Source organism: Rhinatrema bivittatum, chromosome 3 (assembly GCF_901001135.1).
Source record: "Rhinatrema bivittatum chromosome 3, aRhiBiv1.1, whole genome shotgun sequence".
NCBI lineage: Eukaryota > Metazoa > Chordata > Amphibia > Gymnophiona > Rhinatrematidae > Rhinatrema > Rhinatrema bivittatum.
In genome coordinates, this window is record NC_042617.1 from 585531694 (window position 1) to 585556299 (window position 24606).

At 43.3% G+C, this 24606-nt stretch overlaps 1 protein-coding gene across 3 annotated transcripts in view; it reads right to left on the reverse strand.

Moving 5' to 3' along the window:
- Positions 1 to 24214, reverse strand: part of MMS22L (MMS22 like, DNA repair protein) — a 172796-nt gene extending 148582 nt beyond the window's left edge. For 2 of the 3 annotated variants that reach the window (XR_003855772.1, XM_029596675.1), the window contains exons 1-6: positions 23764 to 24214; positions 21918 to 22122; positions 21148 to 21273; positions 11536 to 11588; positions 6142 to 6229; positions 2487 to 2664 (exon numbers count right to left, since the gene is read on the reverse strand). Coding sequence is in view for 2 of the 3 variants with exons in the window: in XM_029596675.1 (XP_029452535.1) it covers positions 2487 to 2664; positions 6142 to 6229; positions 11536 to 11588; positions 21148 to 21273; positions 21918 to 22099 (627 nt within the window). In the remaining variant the exon portion in view is untranslated. Of the gene's footprint in view, positions 1 to 2486; positions 2665 to 6141; positions 6230 to 11535; positions 11589 to 21147; positions 21274 to 21917; positions 22123 to 23646; positions 23720 to 23763 lie in introns of those variants that run through there. The other variant, XM_029596676.1, reaches the window with a different exon arrangement.
- Between the last annotated feature and the right edge of the window lie 392 nt (positions 24215 to 24606).

A 24606-nucleotide genomic window follows, 5' to 3' on the forward strand; every position in this document is an offset into this window, starting at 1 on the left:
TTCAAAGAAAACCGAGATGGTTGGTTGTAACGACAGCGGGTCAATGCTCTAGAACCTGGGAAAAGCTCTTTGAAGGCAGCACACAACTCAGTGCGACTACTCCACATTCAATTACTCCTGGGGGAATTCTGCACAAAAAGATGCAACATTCAGCAAAACTCTGCAGATTTTACAGTGATCAGAAAAAGGCTTAAGACGTGGTGGTTCAAACACAGACACTATTTGAATCGCATATTAACGACAACCACAATCAGACCCTCTTAGAATATTGTAAATAATGGCTCTTACTGTTAAGTTCCTTCAGACTTTCCTCCACCCAGTTTTATTGTAACTTCAGAGTTTTTCATTTCACTTGTTACAGTTTTTCAGTTCTGTTCAGTTATTTATTTTAATTTACACCCCCTGTTAAATGTAAACCGGCATGATGTGATTCTAATCATGAATGCCGGTATAGAAAAACGCTAAATAAAATATAATAAATAAATAAATAAAATGTACTGCAGAAAAGTTATGACTCAGAGATACAGAGTTTTAAATATTTTGAACATGACTCCCCTAAAAGTAGACTGTAAGAGTGCCCCTGTCAACTCTCTTCTTACGCCACTGGCCAGGCCCTTTTCACAGTCCTCTCAGGGCCCCAACACCTTTTGCTCTCCACTATCTCTTCCATTCCTCTCCACACTCTCCAACCCCAGCTCTCTACAGCCTCTCACACAGGTTCCCTCCTTCCCTTGCGTACTCTCCCTCTGTCTCTCTCACACACACTCTCCCTCTCACAGGCTCCCTCTCTCTCTGGCACACACACACACACACATTCAATCCTAATCTCTCACTCATACACACTCTCCCTCATACTGGCTCCCTCTCTCTCTGGCACACACACACACACACACATTCAATCCTAATCTCTCACTCATACACACTCTCCCTCTCACAGGCTCCCTCTCTCTCTGGCACACACACACACACACACCCTTGCACATAGGCTCCCCCTCACACACAATAAGCACACGTCTTCACACACACACACATTCAATCCTAATCTCTCACTCATACACACACTCCCTCTCACAGGCTCCCTCTCTCTCTCTGGCACACACACACACACCCTTGCACATAGGCTCCCCCTCACACACAATAAGCACACATCTTCACACACACACACATTCAATCCTAATCTCTCACTCATACACACACTCCCTCATACTGGCTCCCTCTCTCTCTCTGGCACACACACACACACCCTTGCACATAGGCTCCCCCTCACACACACAATAAGCACACGTCTTCACACACACACACATTCAATCCTAATCTCTCACTCATACACACTCTCCCTCTCACAGGCTCCCTCTCTCTCTCTGGCACACACACACTCACCCTTGCACATAGGCTCCCCCTCACACACAATAAGCACACGTCTTCACACACACACACATTCAATCCTAATCTCTCACTCATACACACTCTCCCTCTCACAGGCTCCCTCTCTCTCTCTGGCACACACACACACACCCTTGCACATAGGCTCCCCCTCACACACAATAAGCACACGTCTTCACACACACACACATTCAATCCTAATCTCTCACTCATACACACTCTCCCTCTCACAGGCTCCCTCTCTCTCTCTGGCACACACACACACACCCTTGCACATAGGCTCCCCCTCACACACAATAAGCACACGTCTTCACACACACACACATTCAATCCTAATCTCTCACTCATACACACACTCCCTCTCACAGGCTCCCTCTCTCTCTCTGGCACACACACACACACACCCTTGCACATAGGCTCCCCCTCACACACAATAAGCACACGTCTTCACACACACACACATTCAATCCTAATCTCTCACTCATACACACACTCCCTCTCACAGGCTCCCTCTCTCTCTCTGGCACACACACACACACACACCCTTGCACATAGGCTCCCCCTCACACACAATAAGCACACGTCTTCACACACACACACATTCAATCCTAATCTCTCACTCATACACACACTCCCTCTCACAGGCTCCCTCTCTCTCTCTGGCATACACACACTCACCCTTAGCAGACAGTACCACACTTTTCTCTCACAGACTTTCTTGATTTCCCGCTCTTTGTCCACGAGCTGGATGGGGTTCCACTTACAGCCTGGCGGCCTTCACTTCTTGTGCCCCAAGTGGGCTGGGCTCCATTCACGGCCCGCAGGCCTTTCTACAACTTCTGTGAAAAAATTATAAATTCTGTGCAGATGGGGGAATTCTGCACCAATTCTGCATGTGGCAGAATTCTCCCAGGAGAAATATTCTTTGGAGAAATCCTGCAGCTCAAGATCATAAAAAAATCATAACGATAGCCAAAATTCTAAACACAGAACAATATTTGACAACAAAGCATGCAGCCTCTATTCTGTGGTTCTATCTTAACTGGGCATTTTGTGTTGAAAAGGTATCAGGATGTATATTAAAGGAAGAGGAATAACCAAACCTTTCCCTGGTTTTGAATTGTAAATGCTCCCAAGACGTTACTGGGCAGTTCATGCAGATGCCCAACGTACAAGGTCAACGCATGCAGCTCTTCCACCAGCACAGAGGGTAGGTGGGCCTCATACTCCTCGTAGGGGTGAAGCGGTTTATCATCCATTGCCTTGTGGGGTTCCAGATACCTGTAATTGTCAAAGGAAATCCTAAATGAAACAATTCAACTTAATGTCACGGTCACTTGCATACAAAGTCAAAGTAGTTAAGTCAGGTAACAAGAACTTGAATTTATCTGCTCTGTTACCATTCAAGGTGGTTGAGAACCATACATAATTAAAAAATATAGGCCACATAGTAAAACTGAGGGGTACAATGTGTTTAGCAATGGTATGAGTGTACCATTACTTTGCTAAAAAAGTTGACTTAAAATTTGTTTAGGGGAAATGGGTTATATTTTGTACCGATTTTAGATTAATTTTTGTATTCGCCTCTTTCCACTAACGTACGCCTTATGAATAAAAAAAACTGTGCTACGATTCGCAGCTTGCGGGATGGCCCTGTACCCTGCCATGACCATGCAGGCCTCAGCTCTTCCAATAGTTCCAGCGCCGCTCTCTGCCGCCATGCTCTGGCGCCTCCCTACGGCTTCCTTAGGCACAGGCACATAGTGCACAGCCCCACTTAAAAGGACCATGGCGGGAAAAGGCCAGCGACACCCTTGGATGACTTCGGTAGCCCAGCCCTGTACAAGTGCTCCTCGGACCTTCCTGCTTTGCCTCAGCAACGAGTCTCCTGCCTTTGCAGTGTGTGTTGCCTTTTGAGTTCCTGATTCTTTGTCCTGCCTTGTCTTGTCCTTCCATCTCATCCAGGATCTCAAGGTGTATTTGACTACCCCTAGCCAGACTCTCTGAATCTTGACCTCTTGCCTGGACCTAACCATCCTGGTTAGCTGCCTGCCCCCACCTTGGCCTGTCTCCAGCTCCATTAGCCTGCTGCCTGCCCTGACCCCAGCGTGTCATTGGACTCCTGTTCTCTTCCCTGCCCTAGGGATCCACTTAAGTCCTGCCGGCCACCAGAACCCAAGGGCAGTGGCTGGTTCAGGTGAAGCTCCAGACTACCCCGCTACAGGGCATGTTGGCCAGCTGCCAGCATAGGTTCGTCTACGAGGCTGCGTCAACTACCCTGCCGCACAAAAGGCTCACAGTCACGCTACCCTTCACAAACTGGAAGGGAATTTGAAGGTCAACGTCAATTCTGCATCCTCATTTAAAGCAACTGCTCACAAACTGAACTTTGCATGTGGGTCATGAGGTGAAGCGCTGTAAGTAACACTGTGCTGGCTCAATAAGAAATACACAAATTTCCCTCCGCCAGACAGCTAACTTTTCTTCTTAATCAGTCTTCAGGCAAAGATCTTTTAAGTTTGAAATTATTTATTGTACAGATAATTTTCCATTACTTACAATTATTCGCATTCCAAACGCATGTGCCTCTGGCAGAGATCTTTGTGGCTGGAGGTAGGCAGGAGAAGGGAGATGGAGTTTCTTGGGATTCAGGGTGAGAAGGCAAGGGGTTCTGAAGCTGATTAGTCTTTAGAATTAAAGCGGTGAGAAGAAATGTAAAAAAGCTAATTGTATTACAGAGGTCGCAGGCACTTCTGGCCTTTGAAGCCGCCTGGCTTAGACTGACTAACAGTCTTGGAGAGTGATTACAGGAAACGTCCCCACAAGCTGGGGCTAGAGATCCAATGGTAGCGAGCCTAGGATCCATGTGACATAGGGGGGAGCAAGAAGGGCAGTTCCTTGAGCCAATAAGGCACTTAAGAAGACTCAAGTTAGATTGAGAGAGCATGCAGACCCTTCCCAATGAGAGAAGCAGGGGGGAGGGAGTTTCTCTTAAAGGCAAAGCTCCCCTTAAAGGCAGGGCTCACAGGCTTTTATCATGGGTTACAAATAAGGACTGCACTAGACATAGTTAAACTGCAATGTATGTACAGGTACCAACATGTACCCACTGCTGGGGACAGAACAAGCACCATCCCTAAAAACTGAACATCAGAGCAAGGAGAATTGTGAGGGAAGCCACAGAGAGGCCAACAATCACTTTGAAGGAGCTACAGAGTTCAGAGGCTGAGACTAGAGTGGAGGTGCCCCAGTCAACCATATCAAGTGTTCTGCATCCAACTGGCCTGCATGGGAAGGTGGCTAGAGGAAGCCATTACAGGAAAAAAAAAAAAAAATCACATCAAAGCACAACTGGAGTTTGCCAAAAAGCAGAGTGACCCAGCTAAAATGTGGGATAAGATTTTGTGGTTAGATGAGACAAAAATGGAGCTTTTTGGCCAAAATTCAAAATGCTATGTGTGGCGCAAACCTAACACTGCCCATTCTTCAGCCAGTCCACACCAGCAAAACCAGCTACCGAACCAAGGAACACATCTGAGGGACCACAGAAATCAACTCAGGAATTCTCAACTGGGGGAGGGATCATTTGGTATCACAGCAGGAGAGCAGGGCAAATTTTATCCTTAATTCTCCTTTATTTTAAAATGAAGCAATCCCCAATGAGAAGATGCACATCCATCTGCTGGAGACGGAGAATACTGGCAGGCTGATGTAGCTGCAGGAATATATATATATATATATATATATATATATATATATATATATATATATATATATATATATATATATATATATATATATATATATATATATATATAATATATATAAGGGCATACCAGAATAGAATGATCACCCAACCTGCTAAATCTACCCTGAGGAAACGTGCTCTATCCACAGCAGGCCCGTCTCTCTGGAACTCACTACCACCGGACCTCCGCCTTGAACCGTGCCATACTACTTTCAAAGTGAAACTCAAGACTTGGCTTTTTCATCAAGCTTTCCCAGAGAGCTAAAAGCAAGAAGAACAAACTTTCAGCCTTGTCTTACAGCATTATTGTAATGTTCATATTGTGTCAGTTATATGTTTCAAGTTGTTTTCTAAGTTGTTCTCTAAGTTGATCTTAGCTGTTTCATAATAGATTTTACCTTGATTATTATCCGTTCATTATATTCGATATGTTCCATGTAAACCGCCTCCCCGGCGATAGTTATTTCTGTTAAATGTGAACCGGAGTAATATGTATTGTATACAGGAACTTCCGGTATATAAAAACCAAAAATAAATAAATAAAATAAATATACTGTAACGTCAGTTTATTTCATCTCCATCTGCTGGTAGGAATGCATAATTCCACTTGTTCTGGATTCATCTGACTGGATGCCAAGAAATATAAAGGTTTCTTTTTTAATCTACTTCTCCTTTCTGCTCTGGGCCAATGTTATGAGTTTTGCTTTCCTGGCTTAAGGGAGCCCATTTTCTTAGACTGTTCCTGGCGAATTTTGGTTGGTTTCTACTTTTCACCACTCTAATCAACATGGTCAGTGTGGTGCGCCCTGCCTCTTTTGTTGCCATGTCTGGGGATAATTTGTCCTAATACATCCATGAAGACCAGCAATTTATTTATTTATTTATTTTTATTGTGGAAGCAAAGTCAGAGACCAACTGCAAGATTTAGCTCAAAAACTGAAGGTAACACCCAAAGGTTCTATAGAGAAAAAGCATTTCTTAGTAATGTATAAAGATAGCTGGTATCCTACCTGAATACAAAAACCTTCACATAACATAGAAACTCCATACACTGCTGTCTGATAGCCTCTGCTTCATGGTGTATGCTTGCAGCTTGACCTGAAAACAAAGATCATAAATATTGTGCCATACAGGAACTAGACTGAACTAATAAAGGAAAATTGGGTTATTACCTGTTAATTTTCATTCCTATAATACCACAGATCAGTTCAGACAAGTAGATTTTGCATCCCTACCAGCAGATTGAGGCAGGAAACAAAACTTTGAGGCACTGCTACATATTTGAGACTGCCACCTGCAGACCCTCAGTATTGACCTGTACCCAAGGATTAGATCCTACAACCCTACTGTAAGGCGAACAGGCAACTCGGGGTTGGAAACCCTGGAACTGAAGCCATAAAACAAAAACAATCCGACCTCAACATACTCAATCTGCAAAAATTCCCTGAAAACATGGTACACTGATTATCAAGAACTTAAGTCTTTCGGCATAGACAGGGTGGATCTCTGGGCTTACCTGTAGTATTACAGGAAAGAGCCCAATTTCCCTTTCGTGTTCATACCCAGATCAGTCTAGACAAGTGGGACGTACCCAAGCACCCCTAAAACTGAGCGGGACCCTGAAAGACCCACACAAAGAACACTCTCACCAAAGGACGCCTCGTCCTGTGCCCGCATGTCCAAAAGGTAAAGACTGGTGAAAGTATAAAGTGATGACCACACTGTAGCCCCACAAATCTCCTGAGAAAAACAACCAGCCTATGCTCTTGTAGAATGCGCTTTCAGTCCCACTAGAACTGTGCTACTCTTACAAATATAAGTGGAGCAAGGGGCTTCCCCTTCAACCATCGAGCAAGCAATGCTTTCGAGGCCTTATCTTCTTTCTTCGTGTCACCGAGCAACACAAAAAGCGATCTGATCGCCGAAAACTATTAGTAAACTTCAGATACCACAAAAGAAACCAAAGATGCAGCTCGCTATTCTGAGGGGTATCTTACCTTAGACCACTCCAGAAGACCGGAAAATTCACCATCTGATGAACCTGAAAAGATGACAACCTTTGGCAAGAAAGAGGGGACCATTCACAACGGTACTCCGTCATTATAGGTATGCAAAACCTAATCTCTGCAAGACAGCACCTGTAATTCTGAAATCCATCTAGCCGAATATTTGGCCCCCTTTGAAAAACTGTCTGCAAAGCCAGGTCCTTCAAAGACGCTCTACTTAAAGGCTCAAAAGGAGTGCCACAGATCCATTGCAGATCTAAATTGGAGGTTCCAAATCAGGCAAAACTTCCAAACCAGAGGGCAGAAAAACTCAACCCTCTTCAGGAATTGAACCAGATAAGGATGAGAGGCTAAAAACCTCCTCCACAACTTGCCCCTAAGGGAACCCAAGGCGGACACCTGAACACGGAGCAAGCTCTAGGCCAGAAACTTAGACAACCCCTGCTGCAGAAAGGCTAAGATATGAGGCTATCTACAGCCAGGGAATCCAATTGCTGTTGTAGACATCATGATTCAAAATTCCCTCCAGACCCCGACATACGCCAAGGACGTAGAGTACCTCCGAGCCAGGAGAAGTGTGGAAATAAGACTCCGAATAGCCTTTCAGGTGCAACCGCTACCTCTCAAAAACCAAGCCGCTAGACAGAAGTGATCCTCCTGATCCTAAAATATGCTGAGCTAACCTGTGGGGGCATACTCCTGCGAGATGTACCAGATCCACAACCCACACAGTCATTGCGGCCACTCTGATGCCACTAGCACCACCATCCCTGGATGTGGACTCTAGGTGGAGGGAACATGTACAGTAGGATCCCTGTCGGCCAAGGGCACATCGAGCATCCAGACACACTGCACAGACCTCTCCTCTGCAACTGAAAAACCTTGCTGACTTTGCGTTGGCATGCATCGCCATGAGATTCAGCTAACAGACGAAGTAGACGTGTTACCTGCGCCTGAAACTTCGACAACCTGACCGAAGTCAGGAACACCCTGCCCTTCTGGGTATTAAAAAAAGTCCCCAGAAAACTCAAGACAACTGGGTCGGCAAAGATGCTCTTTGCCACATCTATCACCCAACCCAGGACAAGGTGATCATAACCCGCTGGAACCACCGAACACACTTCTCCTACAACTTCATTAAAATGAGCCAATCGGCCCTATATAGCTGAAGCAAAATCTCTTCACGCCAAAAGACTGCCGCAAATAACATCACCTTTGTGCAGGTTTGTGAGGCCCACAGCCAAGCAGAGGGAAAAAGCCCAGAACTGTAAATGCTGTCCCACCACCACAAACCGAAGAAACTTCTGATGGTCCTTCCGAATGGAAAATGGAGATGTGCCTCTGACAGCAGGACATGCAGAAACACACTATGAAGCACAGCCATCACTTACATAACCTCTTCATCTGTCATATCTTGGTCAATCGCCCTCAAATGGTCCCCACAGAGAAGGGGACCAGACTGGCCTTATGATGATGCCTCATTCTCTCTGGCCCCTTGACTGGAATTATTGCGGCCAGGCTTACGTGACCTCCAAAAGAACTGCTGCCTTCCTAAGCCTTGCAAGGAAAAAGAAGCATTCTTGTTGGGACAGCAACTCCATGCATCTATAACACGAGAGCAAGGTGGAAAACATCTCTTGCTGGTCTTCCTATCCTCCGGCATCTACATAGCTGTGATTTGAGTCCTTCTGAGTTGTCACCGCAGAATTCATATTCCTCACGAAGGCCTATGAAACCATATAGCACATCTGCCACATAGGCCACCCTGCTTTCCTAGTGAGCTGCATGCCTAGAATCGGCCAAAGAAACAGCATTGCTCTCCTGCACCTTCTGCATCCAGGAAAAGCCGGCTGGTTGCTTCTAGCTATTACACATAGCCACTGGAAGACTGAAGGCCACAACCTTGAACATCTCCAGCTTCTGGTCCGAAGCACCCCTGAATGCCACTGAACTTCTTACAGGAAACGTAAATATTCTTGTCCACTTTCGACAGCCTCAGGAGCTCCAAACTCTCCTCCAGCAAAGGATACTTCGCCATTGCCTTCCAGAGTATCACACTCCCAGAGTACTACTTTCCTCACCACTATAGTCAAAAGGAAAACATCTCCAGGGAACCCCGCAGACCATCTAGGACCAGATACCCCTTCATTGTCAGACTCCTCCTATGTGACTTTAATGCTTCGTTCATTCAGAACCTGAGGGTCCTCTTCTGTCCAGAACGAGTGAGCCCCTCTAGGGTCATCCCTTTCCACCACCAGAGGTCCTGTCCGCATCAGGAACACCATTCCTCAGATGGACTGTGGACCTCACCCCCCCCCCCCCCCCCCCCCCCCCCAAAGCACCTCCTGAGGAGCATCAGAATCCAAGAAGGTCCTTTCAACATCACCAAAAAGCTCTCCACCCCCCCCCCCCCCCCCCCCCCGAAGGCCTAGATGGTGAAAAAGATAGCCTGACTACTCTCTGTTGGCACTTCAGCCGGGTGCTAGCCTTGTGTACCAGTGGCCGTTTTTCCTCCTGCACCCTGGAGCACAGCAAAGTCCACAGAGATAGCCTCAGACCAGCTACCATGTCCTCCACCGACTCCCCCCACACTAACTCAAGGCTTCAGAAATACTCCAAATCAGTGGGAACAGTGGGGATGAGGGAACCTCTGGTCTCCCCTGAACCATTCGGCCTTCCACCAAGTGGAGAGAGCCTGGCCGCTGCTGGCTCCGCAGCCATGAAGGCCACCTTCACCCCTGGAGATGCCACTGGGGAAGAGTGCGGCTGCATTAACTTAATGCACAAACGCCTGTCACACAGGGCCAACAGGATGTGTTCCGCAGTCCGCATTAGGCTTTCACGCACTCCACATATGGACGCCACTCAGACATCACATTGCCTTACTGAGCCCTCCTGGACCCGGGACGGTGTGGCTGCCTTAAGGCACGAATGCCTTATCCCGCAGGCCAGGCAAGATGTTTACCACAATCTACGGTTTAGCAGCACGCTCCTGCACACCCGCAAAAGAGTGCTGCCCAAACATCACGCCTCAGCGAGCTCTCCTGGATCCGGCGCAGAGTGCAGCTGCAGTAAAGCATGAGAGACTTTCTCCAAAAGCCTGACAGGAAGTTTGCCTTGGCCCATGTCATGCCTTTCGCACGCTTCACTCACGCATGCGAAACAGACCTCCCAGCACGCCGAGTCCTCCCGGACCAAGGCCCATGGCCACAGAACCGTGGTTCCCGACGACCCGGGAGCCCTCATGACCTCTGCAGATCCCGTGGAGGAAACAAACACCCGCTCCCCGAAAACGCGACAAAATGGCGTATAAACACACCCCCCACCCCCCGCGATAGGAGCAGCGATAGGAACCGCGTGAAAAACAAACGTCGTTTGTTTTTTTTTTTTTTTAAGTACCTGTCTGGCGCCTCTGGGCCCTGAACCTACGGGGGGAGTGAGCCGGGCTCCGCGGTATCACCCCCAGTAGTAGAAAGTGTTGATTGATGGGTCCTCAACCCACAACACTTACAGCTTCTGGAACCGGGGGGGGCGGGACGGACAATGGTCCCCTCAGGACCTCACAACCCCTTGGGACCTGCAGAACACACTGCGGTCTGTCTCCTAACAAGAAACCTGTCCCTATTTTTTTTTTTTTTTAACTTTTGCCCAGCACTAACTCACTCAGCTAGGCCCTAACTCAGACTGTAGGTTGACAGAAGAATACTGCCAGACTGTAGGTGGCATCATCCCAGATAAGATGGAGTTTGTGGCTAAACTTCTGTCTCCATCTGCTAGAGGGGTACGTACAGGGAAATTTATTTTTCTTGATCCCTCACACTTGGAACATTTCTTAAGGGATAAGTCTCAGAATACCTAGATAGGTTTAAAGGTTGTTTAGAAGTAATTGATGCACATTTGTACTGTCAGCCTCATCCTCCCCTAGATGTGAGCTAGATCCAGTTATATTATTTCAAAAGAATGGATGTAATGATGGAAAAATTTTGATTTGTATTCTGGATTACCTTATTGTATCATTTTTATAAGTGTTATAATTGAATAAACAATACAAAAAAATCTTACATCTTTGATTAATTATTGGACAATTTCCTTTTGAAGAATCAATAAATATATTTTGAACACCCACACCTGTGTCCAGCTTGTCTGCCCTACACTACAGCACTGCATCACAGAAGTCACCAAAGATATATTAACTTCACTGCCTTCACCCTCACAGAAAGAACCCAAGCAAGAGGGGGAAAGACTGGGATTGAAGACAGCCCCAGAGATTAATTTTGTGTACCCTTGTAAACAAAATCCACCAAAAAAGGGTTACAGATAATATTTCACACATTCTTCCCCCAAACAAACTATTAGTCACTTTTATATTAAAAAAGATGAAAATATTTATAAACTTACCAAAATCATATGAACTTGTCTGAGCCAGCTTTTCTAATTTATGTATTTGCTGCCTAATTGGAAAGAGATAAGCAGTGATTTATTATAAGTTGCTTCATTAATAAAAAGACTTTTTAGAGGAAGAAAAATCCAAACAAAGATATCTTTCATTAAACATGAACAATACCTTTAAATTTGTATTTGAGAATATTAAAAAAAGGATTTAATATAGGTTTTGCTCAAAAAAAAAAAAAAACCCAAAAAAACCCCACAAAATTTTCAGTGGGGGAAAAACAAGCAGCAAAACCAGAGCAATTTTGCAGTGGAACAGAACTTTTGGTGAGTTCCTCTCTAAGAAGCAGATTCACTAACACAGGTAACACGAACATAAGAACATGCCATGCTGGGTCAGACTGAGGATCCATCAGGCCCAGCATCCTGTCTCCAACAGTGGCCAATCCAGTTCACAAGAACCTGGCAAGTACCCAAACACTAAAGGGTAGATTTTCAACACTTATGTGCGCGTGTCCATGTGCACACGCTACCCGGTGCATGCATGTGGACGTGCGATTTTATAATATTTGCGTGCCCATGTTATAAAATGCCAGGTTGGCGGGCGCGCGCAAGGGGGTGGTAGAGTTTAGCAAATATGCGTGGTGACTAAGAGGGAACTTCCCAATCCCCTAGCCTAACCTCCCTATCCCTACTAGCCTGAATTTTATATATTTCACCTTTTGCTCCTGCTGGCACCCTGCCAGCGTGCGATCCCCCGGCACAGCGGCAAATGGCCGCTGTGCCAGGCCCCTCTAGCCCCATCCTGCCCCCCAGACCGCCCCATTTTCAAGCCCCGGGACTTACAGGAGTCCCAGGGTTTACGAGTATGGCCGGGCCATTTGAAAATTGGCCAAGCACAAAGCCCGGGATTTATGCGCGTCTGGGTTTTAAAAATCTACCCTTAAGTAGATCACATTCTACTAATGCCAGTAATAGCAGTGGCTATTCCCTAACTCAACTTTATTAACAACAGTTAACGGACGTCTGCTCCAGGAACTTATCCAAATCTCATTTAAACCCAGCTACACCAATTGCCCCAACCACATCCTTTGACAATAAATTCCAGTGATTGTGCATGGAGTGAAAAAAATGTCAATGATTTGTTGTAAATGTGCTACTTGCTAACTTCATCGAGTGCCCCCCCCAGTCTATTATCCAAAAGAGTAAATAACCTATTCACATCTTCCCGTTCAAGACCTCATGATTTTAAACACCTCTATCATATCCCCCCTCAGCCGCCTCCTCCAAGCTAAACAGCCCTAACCTCTTCAGCCTTTCCTCATAGGGGAGCAGTTCCATCCCCTTATCATTTTGGTTGCCCTTCTCTGTCTCTTCTCCATCGCAATTATATCTTTTTGAGATGTGGCGACCAGAATTGTACACAATATTCAAGGTGCAGTCTCACCAAGGAGCGATATAGAGGCATTATGACATTTTACATTTTTATTAACCATTCCCTTTCTAATAATTCCTAACATTCTGTTTGCTTTTTTGACTGCTGCAGCACACTGAGCAGACGATTTTAAAGTATTATCCATTATGACGCTTAGATCTTTTTCCTGGGTGGTAGCTCCTAATATGGAATCTATCGTGTAATTACAGCAAGGGTTATTTTTCCTTATATGCATCACCTTGTACTTATCCACATTAAATTTCATCTGCCATTTGGATGCCCAATCTTCAAGTCTTGCAAGGTCCTCCTGTAATGTATCACAATCCACTTGTGATTTAACTCCTCTGAATAATTTTGTATCATCCACAAATTTGATAAACTCACTCGTCGTATTCCTTTCCAGTTCATTTATATATATATTGAAAAGCACCGATCCAAGTACTGAGATTATTGACCATTTAATCCTACTCTCTGTTTCCTGTCTTTTAACCAGTTTGTAATCCACGAAAGGACATCGCCTCCTATCCCATGACTTTATAGTTTTCTTAGAAGCCTCTCATGAGGGACTTTGTCAAATGCCTTCTGAAAATCCAAATACAGTACATCTACTGTTTCACCTTTATCCATATTCATTAATTAACCCCTTCAAAAAACGAAGCAGATTTGTGAGGCACGATTTTCTCTTGGGTAAATCCATGCAAGGTTTTGTTCCATTAAACCATATGTTCTGTGATTTTGAACTTTGAATAGTTTCCACTAATTTTCCTGGCACTGAAGTCAGGCTTACCAGTCTATAGTTTCCCGGATCACCCCTGAGTCCTTTTCAAACATTGGGGTTACATTAGCTATCCTCCAGTCTTCAGTACAATGCTTAACTTTAATGATAGATTACAAATATTTACTAGTCGATCTGAAATTTCATTTGTTAGTTCCTTCAGAACCCTGGGATGCATACCATCAGGTCCAGGTGATTTGCTACTCTTTAGTTTGTCAATGTGGCCTATATCATCTTCCAGGTTCACCGTGAACTGGCTCTGTTAACAACTGGAGAAGTTATTTACCTGATAATTGTTTTCCTTAGTGTAGACAGATGGATTCAGGACCAGTGGGGGTCTATGGCCCCTACCAGCAGATGGAAATTGAGCAAGCTGACATCACAGTATATATAACCCTGCAGTGACCCCAGCCTGCCAGTTTTCTCTTCAAAAGCATCTGTGGAAAGACTAGCAAAAAACCTTGATGAATAACAGATAACCATTGCAATACTCCGCTAACAGGCAACACTGAGCTCAGACAAGAAGGTAATAACTCCAGTCTAGGGACTGGAGTAACACTTACCAGTAAGCCCTGTAACACAGATATACAAGAGGATCATTATGCAATCATATGGCAGCCAAGGGAGAGAAGCTGGATTCATCTGATTGTCCTAAAGAAAAGGAAATTATCAGGTAAATAATTTCTCATTTCTTAGCATCCAGTCAGATGAATCTAGAACAAGTGGGATGTTCCCCAAGCTACTCCCAAATAGGGCGGGAGGGCTGCCCTCTGTCCAGTCAAAACCGCACGTGCAAAGGTTGTGTCCTCCTGGGCTTGAACATCCAGACGATAATGCCTGGAAAGGTGCATAGAGGGGACCACGTCACAGTTCGGCAAACATCGACGGAATATAACAATCTAACTTCTGCCCATGAGACTGCCTGAGCTTGGGTGGAATATACCCGAACCCGACTAGGTAACCGCTTCCCAGCATCCATGTATGCGGTCGTGACTACCTCCTAAATCCAGCGAGCTACTATAGCCTGCAAGACCGGCTCTCCCTGTCTAGTACCGCTATGAAGGACAAACAGGCAAGCCACCCTATGCAAAGGCCAGTGACCTTCAGATACCTGACAATATACAGCTTGACATCCAAGACTGTCTCCCTGACCAGAGATGGCAGGGAGACAGTCTGTATCAAATGAAACTCAGAGGCCACTTTCGGTAAAGAGAGAAACGACTCCTGGCAAGACAAGGCCTGCAGTTCGGAAACTCTATGTGCAGAATAATTTGCCACAAGGAACACAGTTGTCAAGGTCAGAAACCGCAAGGACAGAATACATAGCCGTCAAAACATAGGGCCTACCAAAAACTCCAAAACCAAATTGAGACTCCATAGGGGCACGGAAATGCAGAGGAGGACGAAGAAATTCCACTCCTTTCAGAAAACGGACCACATCACAAGAAGCCAACAAGGATCCAACATTGACTGGACCCCTGAAACAGGTGAGAGCAGTTACTTGAATCCTCAGAGAATAAAGGACCAAGCCTTTATACAAGCCAGCCTGCAAAAATTCCAAAATGAACAGTATTTTGATTGAACAAGGAAGAATACTGCGATCTTCACACCAGGCCTCAAACACTCTCCAAATTTATTTTTTTTATGTATACTTAATGTTCTATACCGATGTTGGTATATACGTTCACACCGGTTTAAGTTTCATAATTAAAAAACAAAATACAATAAAATTTTTAAACCAATCGCACAGGTAACTATATATCAGATTTACACTTAAAATATAAAAGAAACATAACAAGAACTAAAATACTAAATGTACACAGTAAAAAATCTCATTAAAATATACCTATTAACAGAAAGTATCCACATAGGAACAAAACAAAGGACATTACTGGCTGACTTCTACTTGAAATGCTGATACATACATCCACATTTTTAGTGCTCTCTTAAATTCTTTTAAATCTCTCTGGAGCCTTAGTTCAACGGGTAATAAATTCCATAGACCTGGATCAGCTAATGACACAGCCTTTTCCCTGACAGAGGTAAGTTTGGCAGTAGCGATGGAAGGAAACGTAAGGAGTCCTTTACCCGCTGAACGTAGATTTCGCTGAGAGGTATATGTATGCGTACAACTGCATTCATCCAGTCTACTTGTTCTGCCTAGATTGCTTTATGTAACAAACAAAGTCTTAAATTTAATTCTATATTCGACTGGTAGCCAATGTAATGCAGCAAGGACAGGGGTGATATGATCTCTTTTGTTAGTACCGGAAAGGAGCCTAGCAGCGGAATTCTGCAAAACCTGCAATGGTCTAAGTGATGACTGTGGAAGACCAAGCAATAAAGAATTGCAATGGTCTATACTGATGAATAGCAACGCTTGGAGAACAGTTCTAAACTCATTGTGGTTCAGTAAGGGTTTTAAGCGCCTAAGAATTAATAATTTACGATAACCTTCCTGTATCTTTGTGGAAATTTGTTTTTTTTAGTGTAAATTTGGGGTCAAGGCACACGCCTAGGTCTCTAATTTTATTCCCTAAAGAAATGGAAACATTTTCCATGTTAAAAACTTTGCATTGATCAGATGGAGTTAGTTTACGTTCTAACAACATAACTGAAAAAACAGAAATTAAGGATGTTTCATTTGTTTTAGTAATTGTCTAATGATATTTAGATAAATATTAGCAATTTTGAAGGCTGTCTCGAGAGTCATTTATTGGTATAACGATCTGAATATCGTCTGCATAGATGTAATAGTTAAGCTGCAGACCTGAAAGTAACCGACACAGAGGCAACATGTACACATTGAATAAAGTAGCCGATAGGGCAGAGCCCTGGGGTACTCCTGTTTCAAAGTGGGTAAGTTTTTGAGTATGAATTGTTAATAAAAACCTGATATGATCTGTTAAATGAGGAGAACCATTCTAATGTTTTGTCCTTAATCCCTATTTCTGAGTCTATTTAGTAGAATGTTATGATTTACTGTATCATAAGCTGCTGACAAATCAAGAAAGATTAATAAGTAGCATTGTCCTTGATCTAAACCTTTTAGTATTGTGTCAGATAAAGATAAAAGAAGAGTTTTGGTTCTAAAAGTTTTCTGAAAACCGAATTGAGTTAGATATAGAATATCGTTCGTTTCTATATGGTCATTAAATTGTTTTAATACCAATTTTTCTATTACTTTAGCTATAAATGAAAGATTAGAAATTGGCCGATAGTTGTTCAAAACCTCTGGATCTAAGTTACTCTTTTTAAGAATAGGCTTTATAATAGCCTGTTTGAGTTGATCAGGTAGGATACCTTCATGCAAGGATTTATATATCTGCTATATATGGAGCTATTAATGCAGATATTTGTTTCAACGTCAGAATGGGAATTGAATCATTTGGATGATTGAAACATTAATCAATAAACTCAATCCTGCCAATCTCGAATGAGGATACTTCCTCAAAGCAGGCCCAGGCTGTATCTTTCGGTATTAATTTGATTTCTTGAGTAAGGGTATCAACAAGCTCCAATTTGATTTTATCTATTTTGCTTTTTAAAAATGTTGCCAGTTGTTGGCTAAGCTCTTTGTTTGTATTAGGTGCAGCTAAAGGATCATTTGTTAATTGTTGAACAATCTGAAAAAGTATTTTAGGGCTATTAGTATAGCTGATGATTTTCTTACTATAATAATCTTTTTTTGTTAAGTTTTATAGAAAGTTGAATGTTTTCTATATGCAGTTAAAGATTCCAAAGTTTTGTTTCTTCTCCAGATTCTCTCTTTTTTGCGTAGCTTATTTTTTGTTTCTTTTAACTCGTTATTAAACCAAGCATTGGATTTTTTATTTTTATTTGTAATAACCTTAGTTTTCTCTGGGTTGATCTTGTTAGATTCAGTAGTAATTTTATTCCATTCTTCAAGGGCATTTTTACAATCTAAATTGTTAATTCTAACTAGTTGAGTCTCTAGCTCTTTCTGTAGAGAATGGAGGGCGAAACGAGAAAGTTTCCTCTTCCACGTTTTCATTCTTAATTTTTTTCTCAAATATGACGTCTGCTTGTAATAATGAGTGATCAGACCAAGGTACCTGTTGGTATTTTATCTTGGAATTATAAATAAAAGCTTGATTCGAAAAGATGTCTAACATATGACCCGCTTTATGAGTTGGTTGGTCTGTTAAGAGAGAGAAGCCTAAAACATTCATTGTGTCTATTAACATTTGGCAGGTTGCTGAAAGTGGATTGACATTCATAGGCACATTAAAATCACCTAAAATCCAAATCCGCACATAGGCCAAGAAAGTGGAGAACATTCTAGCTTTTAAGACAAAATAGTCGGATCTTTCTTACTTTCGCAATTCCCAGTTGCCTACTCCCTTGTTTTATGTAACTGATTTTTCTCCATTGTTACCCTTGTTTCGATGTAAACCGGCATGATGTCGGTAAAGAAAAACCTTAAATAAATAACTCTTTTTGAAGGACAGGCCCCTGCTGCAACAGGTTCCTGTGTGCCGGAAGTCGAAGAGGCAAATCCACCAAGAACTTCTGCAAATCTGCATGCCACGGTCTCCTGGGCTAATCAAGGGCACCATCCCTCTGGGCATTCAATCTTTCAAATTAATCTGCCCAAATGGGCGAAAGAGGAAAGGCATACAGTTACTTGTCTTCCGGCCACTCCTGCATTAGGGCATCCATCCCCAATGATCTCAGATCTCTTCTGCGGCTGAAGATCAAAAAGCTTACGCAGTGTGCAAAGTAGCTAACAGGTCCCAAATCAGCTGAAACTCGTCTGATAATACCCACTTGTCTGGGTCCAGACTCACCCTGCTGAGAAAGTTTGCTCTTACATTGTCTTAGCCTGCGATATGTGCGAGGTTGAGATCTGAAGATGCACCTCTGCCCATTCCATAAGATGGTCTATATCATGCAACGCTTGCTGGGTCGTGGTACCTCCCTGCTGATTGATTTAAGCTGCAGTCTTTGCATTGTCCGACATTATGCAGCCCGAGTGACCCTGCATCCTGTTGCTGAACTGTGAACATACCAACCAGACCTCCTGGCGATTGTTGTTCCAGACAGACTCTCTGAACTCCAGCACCCTTGCGCAGTCAGGTCCTGACAGTAAGGTCCCCAACCAAGGAGAATCTCATTTGTTGTCAAGACTAGCCAGTCTGGAGGGGATAGTGAGACTCCTTTCCATAGATGATACACCTGTAGCCACCACTGCAGTTGGGAGAAGACCTCCATCAGCAGGTGAAGCCAATTCCACAGACAGCAGAGAGCTCTGAAGAGGACGCATATGCGCCCTTGCCCATGGCACCACTTCCAGGGTCACCACCATTAAGCCAAAGATCTGCAGGGAAAGCCATATGATCAGGTGCAGGGAGTGTTCAACAACAAACTGAGTTGAGCTAGCAACTTTGAATTCGAGCTTCCGGCAGGACACCTTCGCCTACTTCATGTCAAACTGAACCTTCAGGTATTCCTGTGACTGATTAGGCTGAAGACCGCTCTTGGCTAGGTTCATCACCCGGCCAAGCTTCCGCAACAGGGAAGTCATCTTGCGAATCACCTGGCAGCTCTCTTTCAGCGACCTGGCATGAATCAGCCAGTCATCCAAAATACGGGTGTACCAGGAGTCCATCCTCTCTCAACTCTGCCACAACTACCACCATTACCTTGGAACAGCAGCCAGACTAAGGACAGCCCCCAAAACTGAAAGTGGCTTCTTAGAATTGCAAACCACAGGAAGCATTGATATTCTAGTTGAATGGGAATGTGGAGATGTGTCTCTGACAGATCCAGAGAGGTAAGAAATTCTCCCAACTACACGGCCATTATCACCAAGCGCAATGTCTTCATGCAAAAATGCTTCACTCGCAGATGATGACCGACGTCTTTGAGGTTCAAGATGAGGTCCGTCGCTGCCCGAAGTCTCCACTCCACCCACCTTACCTCTTTGGCGACTCCTTCTTTGGTTGATGGACATTTGGCTGCTGCAGAGTCATCTTGCCGACCTCCTCCGGCATCCCCGGACTGGCTAGACGCTGCCTTCCGCCACGTTCTCCTGAGGCCTAAGGGCACACGCGCGGTGCAGCCCCGACTCAAGTACCAGCTGTGGCGCAACTTCAGGGGCGTCCCCCTGAGATGACGTCAACATCGCTAAATATTTAAGGTCTCTTGTTTTGCTAGCTAATTGAGTTAGCAAAGGGTTTCCTACCTAGCTGTCTCCACGTATCGCTGCAGATGGGATTCGATCTCCGCTTACCTTGCTACTCTGCCTCCTCGGACTTTACCAGGGGTACCCGCTCCTCGGGGGCCTCGCTCTCTCTCTTGCTTTTCAGGTCGCAGTATGGAACCGGTACTCGCTCCTTGAGGGGCCACGTTCCCGGACCTGCTACTGAATATAACTTCTGCCAGGAAGTCACCGCTGCCTACAACACCAGTGAGTTACCATCTCTCTCTCAGAGCTTTCCCTGGAACCAGGTACTCGCTCGAGGGCCAACTTCATTCCAGCTCCTGGGTTGTTCCAAGAGACTATTGTGTGAGTGTTACCATCAAGGTTCTGTTCCTGAATTCTGCATATTCTGCCTACTCACTATCTCAGTTTCTCTACAGCTCAGCCATCCTGGGATCGCTGCTCCAGTGCCTGAGGGACTACAGCCCAGCCGGGCTCTTCCAGCTCACTACTGCCACCTCTGGTGGTTCTCTAAAACAGTTTAATAAAAGAACTAGTGTGTGTCTCCCAACTCTGAGCCTGACCGGTGGTCCCTCTCGGGATCTTCCCCTGTGGGCGAAGTCATCTGCCACCGGCCCAAGGATCCATCCACAATTATCACAAATAATAAACAGACGAAAAGAGCCCTCCTTTCACACAATGAAATTATTTTAAAATGAAGCAATCCCCTGCGGGGAGATGTACGTCCACCATCTGCTGGAAATGGAGAATACTGGCAAGCTGATGTAACTGCAGGGGTGTATATACTGTGATGTCAGTTTACTCCGTCGCCATCTGTTGGTAGGAATGCAAAACCCACTTGCTCTGGATTGATCTGACTGGACGCTAAGGAAGTGCTGTTGTAAAGCTGCAGGGGTAGCAAGGCAACTTAATGAAAAGAAAATGAAGAAAAAATTATCAAATTGAAAAAGGTCAAGAGATTTGGCAGAAAAATATAGGAGAGAATTCACACCCATGCTGTGCTCAGTGAAAAAATGACAGAGGAGCTTCAGAAGGCAACTTCCACATATGTTTAGTAAAGCTCAAACCTCTAATAGCTTGGAGAGATGAATCCATCCTGTGCCACCGAATTACATCACCTACATGCAATGGCTAATTTGGCCTGCTTGACAGAGAATGTATTTTATTTATTAAAAGTTTTTATATACCACTTATAAAAAAAGAACAAAAAAAAGAATACTAAACCTGAGCAAGCCAAAGAGAAACCTTGTTGATTCAACTAATGCAATTTCAGTAACCCACTGAAAGCCAAATATTTCCACTGTGTCTGTTTCATAACCCGTTGGAGAAGGATCAAGTCTCAGCAATAACCTGAAAAAAAAAAAAAATTAGGTATATTTATTGCATGGTTAGACAATGTTGTTTGAACTACAGGCACCACATTTTTTTAAGTGGCTGTAAATTTTAATGTGGTGGTTTTTGCTGTAGCTCTGCAGTTTAGTGAGATTAGTGCTGTGAGGTTCCAGTACAGTGGTTGTTATTCATTTATTTATTTATTTAATGGCTTTTATATACCGACGAACGTTGGGAACATCTCTTCAGTTTACAGAGAACAGAAATTTAGCAACAGGCTTTACAATTTATTATAAGGCTTACATTTTATATTTTATTATAAGGCTTTTACATTATATATTTTTAATTATATAATATTATATATATATATTATATAATATATATTATATAATTATATTTATAATAATTATATATATAATTATATATATATATATATATATATAGTTATATATATATATATATATATAGTTATTATATATATATATATATATAGTTATTTATATATATATATATAATATATATTATATATATATAATATATATTATATTTATTATATTACATTATATATTACATTTTTTATTATAAGGCTTTACATTATATATTTTATTATATTACATTTATATACATTTTATTATAAGGCTTTACATTTATTATAAGCTTACCTTTTCACAGAACCACTGCCAAGATAGGATTCCAAAGAAAAGGCTTTCCCACCATTCCTATAATCAGCAGCACATGAAAAGCAAGGGGGTCTGAAGCAATCCTCCCCCTCCTCTATCTGAAGGCTCGGGATCAGATATGGTGAGACTGGAGGTGTCAGAGAGCCACTAAAGTCGTCAGTCATGATTAAGGTTGCACCAGCTTCCACTGAAACAAGAGAAAATACGTCATCTTAAGATATAGCTCTTCTGTCTTACATAGAAAAGGCTAGAATGTAAGCGTTACAGTGGCATTACTAAATCCATGGCACAATGAAAAAAAAAATCCATCTGATGCTATGCACACACACACACACATATATATATCTACGGTTAATAACAACAAAAGAATACAGTATAAGGCTATACCTTTCTATTAGATTAACTTAATACATTTCTTGACCAGCTTTCAAGAACTAATACTTATTTCACCAGGTCATAATTCAAGTGAGCAGACCCTGTACATCTTGTGAGTCTTCTCCAGAATACTGCAATCCCGGCTAATAAATAGGTATTAAGGGGATTTTATTGCATGTATACCTAAAGCAAATATGATTAATTTTTATGCGCTCAAATTAATCTTCTCTTATTTTCCTTTAAGATTGTATCTAATATAATATATATATGGTTTTGTTCTCTTTATAAGTAATACTATTTGAACTTATATTTCATGCTTAGTAACTGCTGTTTGGCAAGTTTATGTTTGCCCCTTAATGAAAATTCAATAAATTAAAAAAAATGTAAAAACGACAAATGTCATAATACATCTGCATCGTTCCATGGTGAGGCCGCACATGGAAGAATACTGTGTGCAGTTCCGGTTGCTGCATCTCAAAAAGGATATAGTTGCATTGTAAAAGGTTCAGACAAAGAGGATGGAATGGCTCTATGAGAAAAGGCTAAATAGGTTAGGGCTAGAAAAAAAAAAAAAAGAATTCAAGTGAGCAAAAGATGACATTACTAGGAAATATAAAGTAGTGTGATGCAATAAGCAAATCATAAATGGCATTAATAGGGAATAGCACTTGCTTATTGCCAGGAATAGTAGGGTGGGATCTATTTAATGTTTGGATTCTAGCCAAGTATTCGTGACTTGGTTTAGCCATTGTTAGATTGCATATCTTATGTTAACCATAGGGGTGAAAATAAAGGGGAGGGAGGTTTGATGGTGATCAGAAGGTGACAGGCATTATGTTTTGATTCATATTATGTTAAGAAACCTAGGTCTTTATTTAGTCCTTTCTAGTCCAAAGTGTCTGATAATTTTAAATATACACTGATCTCAAAAGCCTTCTTAAAAGGCAGGACTGAAAAAAAAATCCCTTAAAGTCAAGCTATCTGGTACCTAAAATTCAGACAAAAACACAAAAAGTCAGAATGCCAAACTAAGAGTGAACCAAATAAGAAAAGCCAAAATGAAATAAGCAAAATAGCAACAACTAAAAGGAATAAAAGGGAAAAATTTCCAGTGGCTCCTGAACCAAAGTATGGTAAAGGGATTTCCACCCCTTGACTAAATTAAGTCACTTCTAAATATCTGCAAACCTAAGTTATCACACTTCTTAGTCCACCCCCGAAAAAGATACAGTAGCAATACTTTTGCGAATTCAAAGAGCGAATTAAAAAAAACACCACATATGATTACAAGATACGCCGAAATGTTATATTTTAAGAAAAAAAGAGCAAGGAATACAGAAAAAGAATGGCTCGCTGAAAAAATCATCCCCACATGCAGATGTTTTCCTAGCAGATTCCGCGCTATGTGAAAGGGGCCGGGGACAGTACTATACCGCGCGCGCGCGAGAAGTACCTTCCCCCCAAACCGGACTGGTTTTCCTTTCTGCGGTGCAGCCCGCCCACTCATTCACGCTGCTAGCGCCGCCGCCGTCGTCACCACTTCACCGGTAACCGCCGCAGCATCTGTCACAGCCCCAGCCGCGCAAGTTTCAACCTTCCCTCGCGCCGGCAGCAGCGTCCCTACTGGATGACACTGACGTGAGACCGCGGTCGCGCGCGTACGTCACCGACGCGCTGATGTCACGCCCTGTAAAACGATTTTCCCGCCAAATCGAGTCGCTTTGGGGTTTGTTTGGTTCTTCTTCTTCTTCTTCTACTACTACTACAACGGGTTTTCTTCCCACAACTGCACTGTCACCGACAAGAAGCCGCGATTCTTTCCCTCGTCGCTTCCCCATTCAGCTGTAGCCGATACCAGGGAGAGCAGCCAGGCTGGCGGCTGCGGTCCAGCGGAGGGTGCCAGTCCCGCCGCGCATGCTCCTTGCGGTTTACCGCCTCCGTGCTATAACTAACTGGGGGGGGGGGGGCTGATGTAATTAGGTGGGCAGGGAATTTTGGCACACAATTTAACACACAAGCAACTTTACAAAACTCTCTATTTATATACATTTCTAATAACATCTGCCTACATAAACTTGAGAGGTAAATTCTCCGGCTGATACAAGATAAAACAGAAATAATGAATAATAATATCATGTACTGGAAAGAATTAACAATCAGCCCTCATGATCACGTCCACGATTTGTAGGGTTTCCGAGAACACGATCCAATAGGAAAAAAAAATTTAATATTCGAAATAGACAGACAAGGCAGCTGTACTTTTAAAGAACGTAGAATCTCAACTTAAACAGTGGGT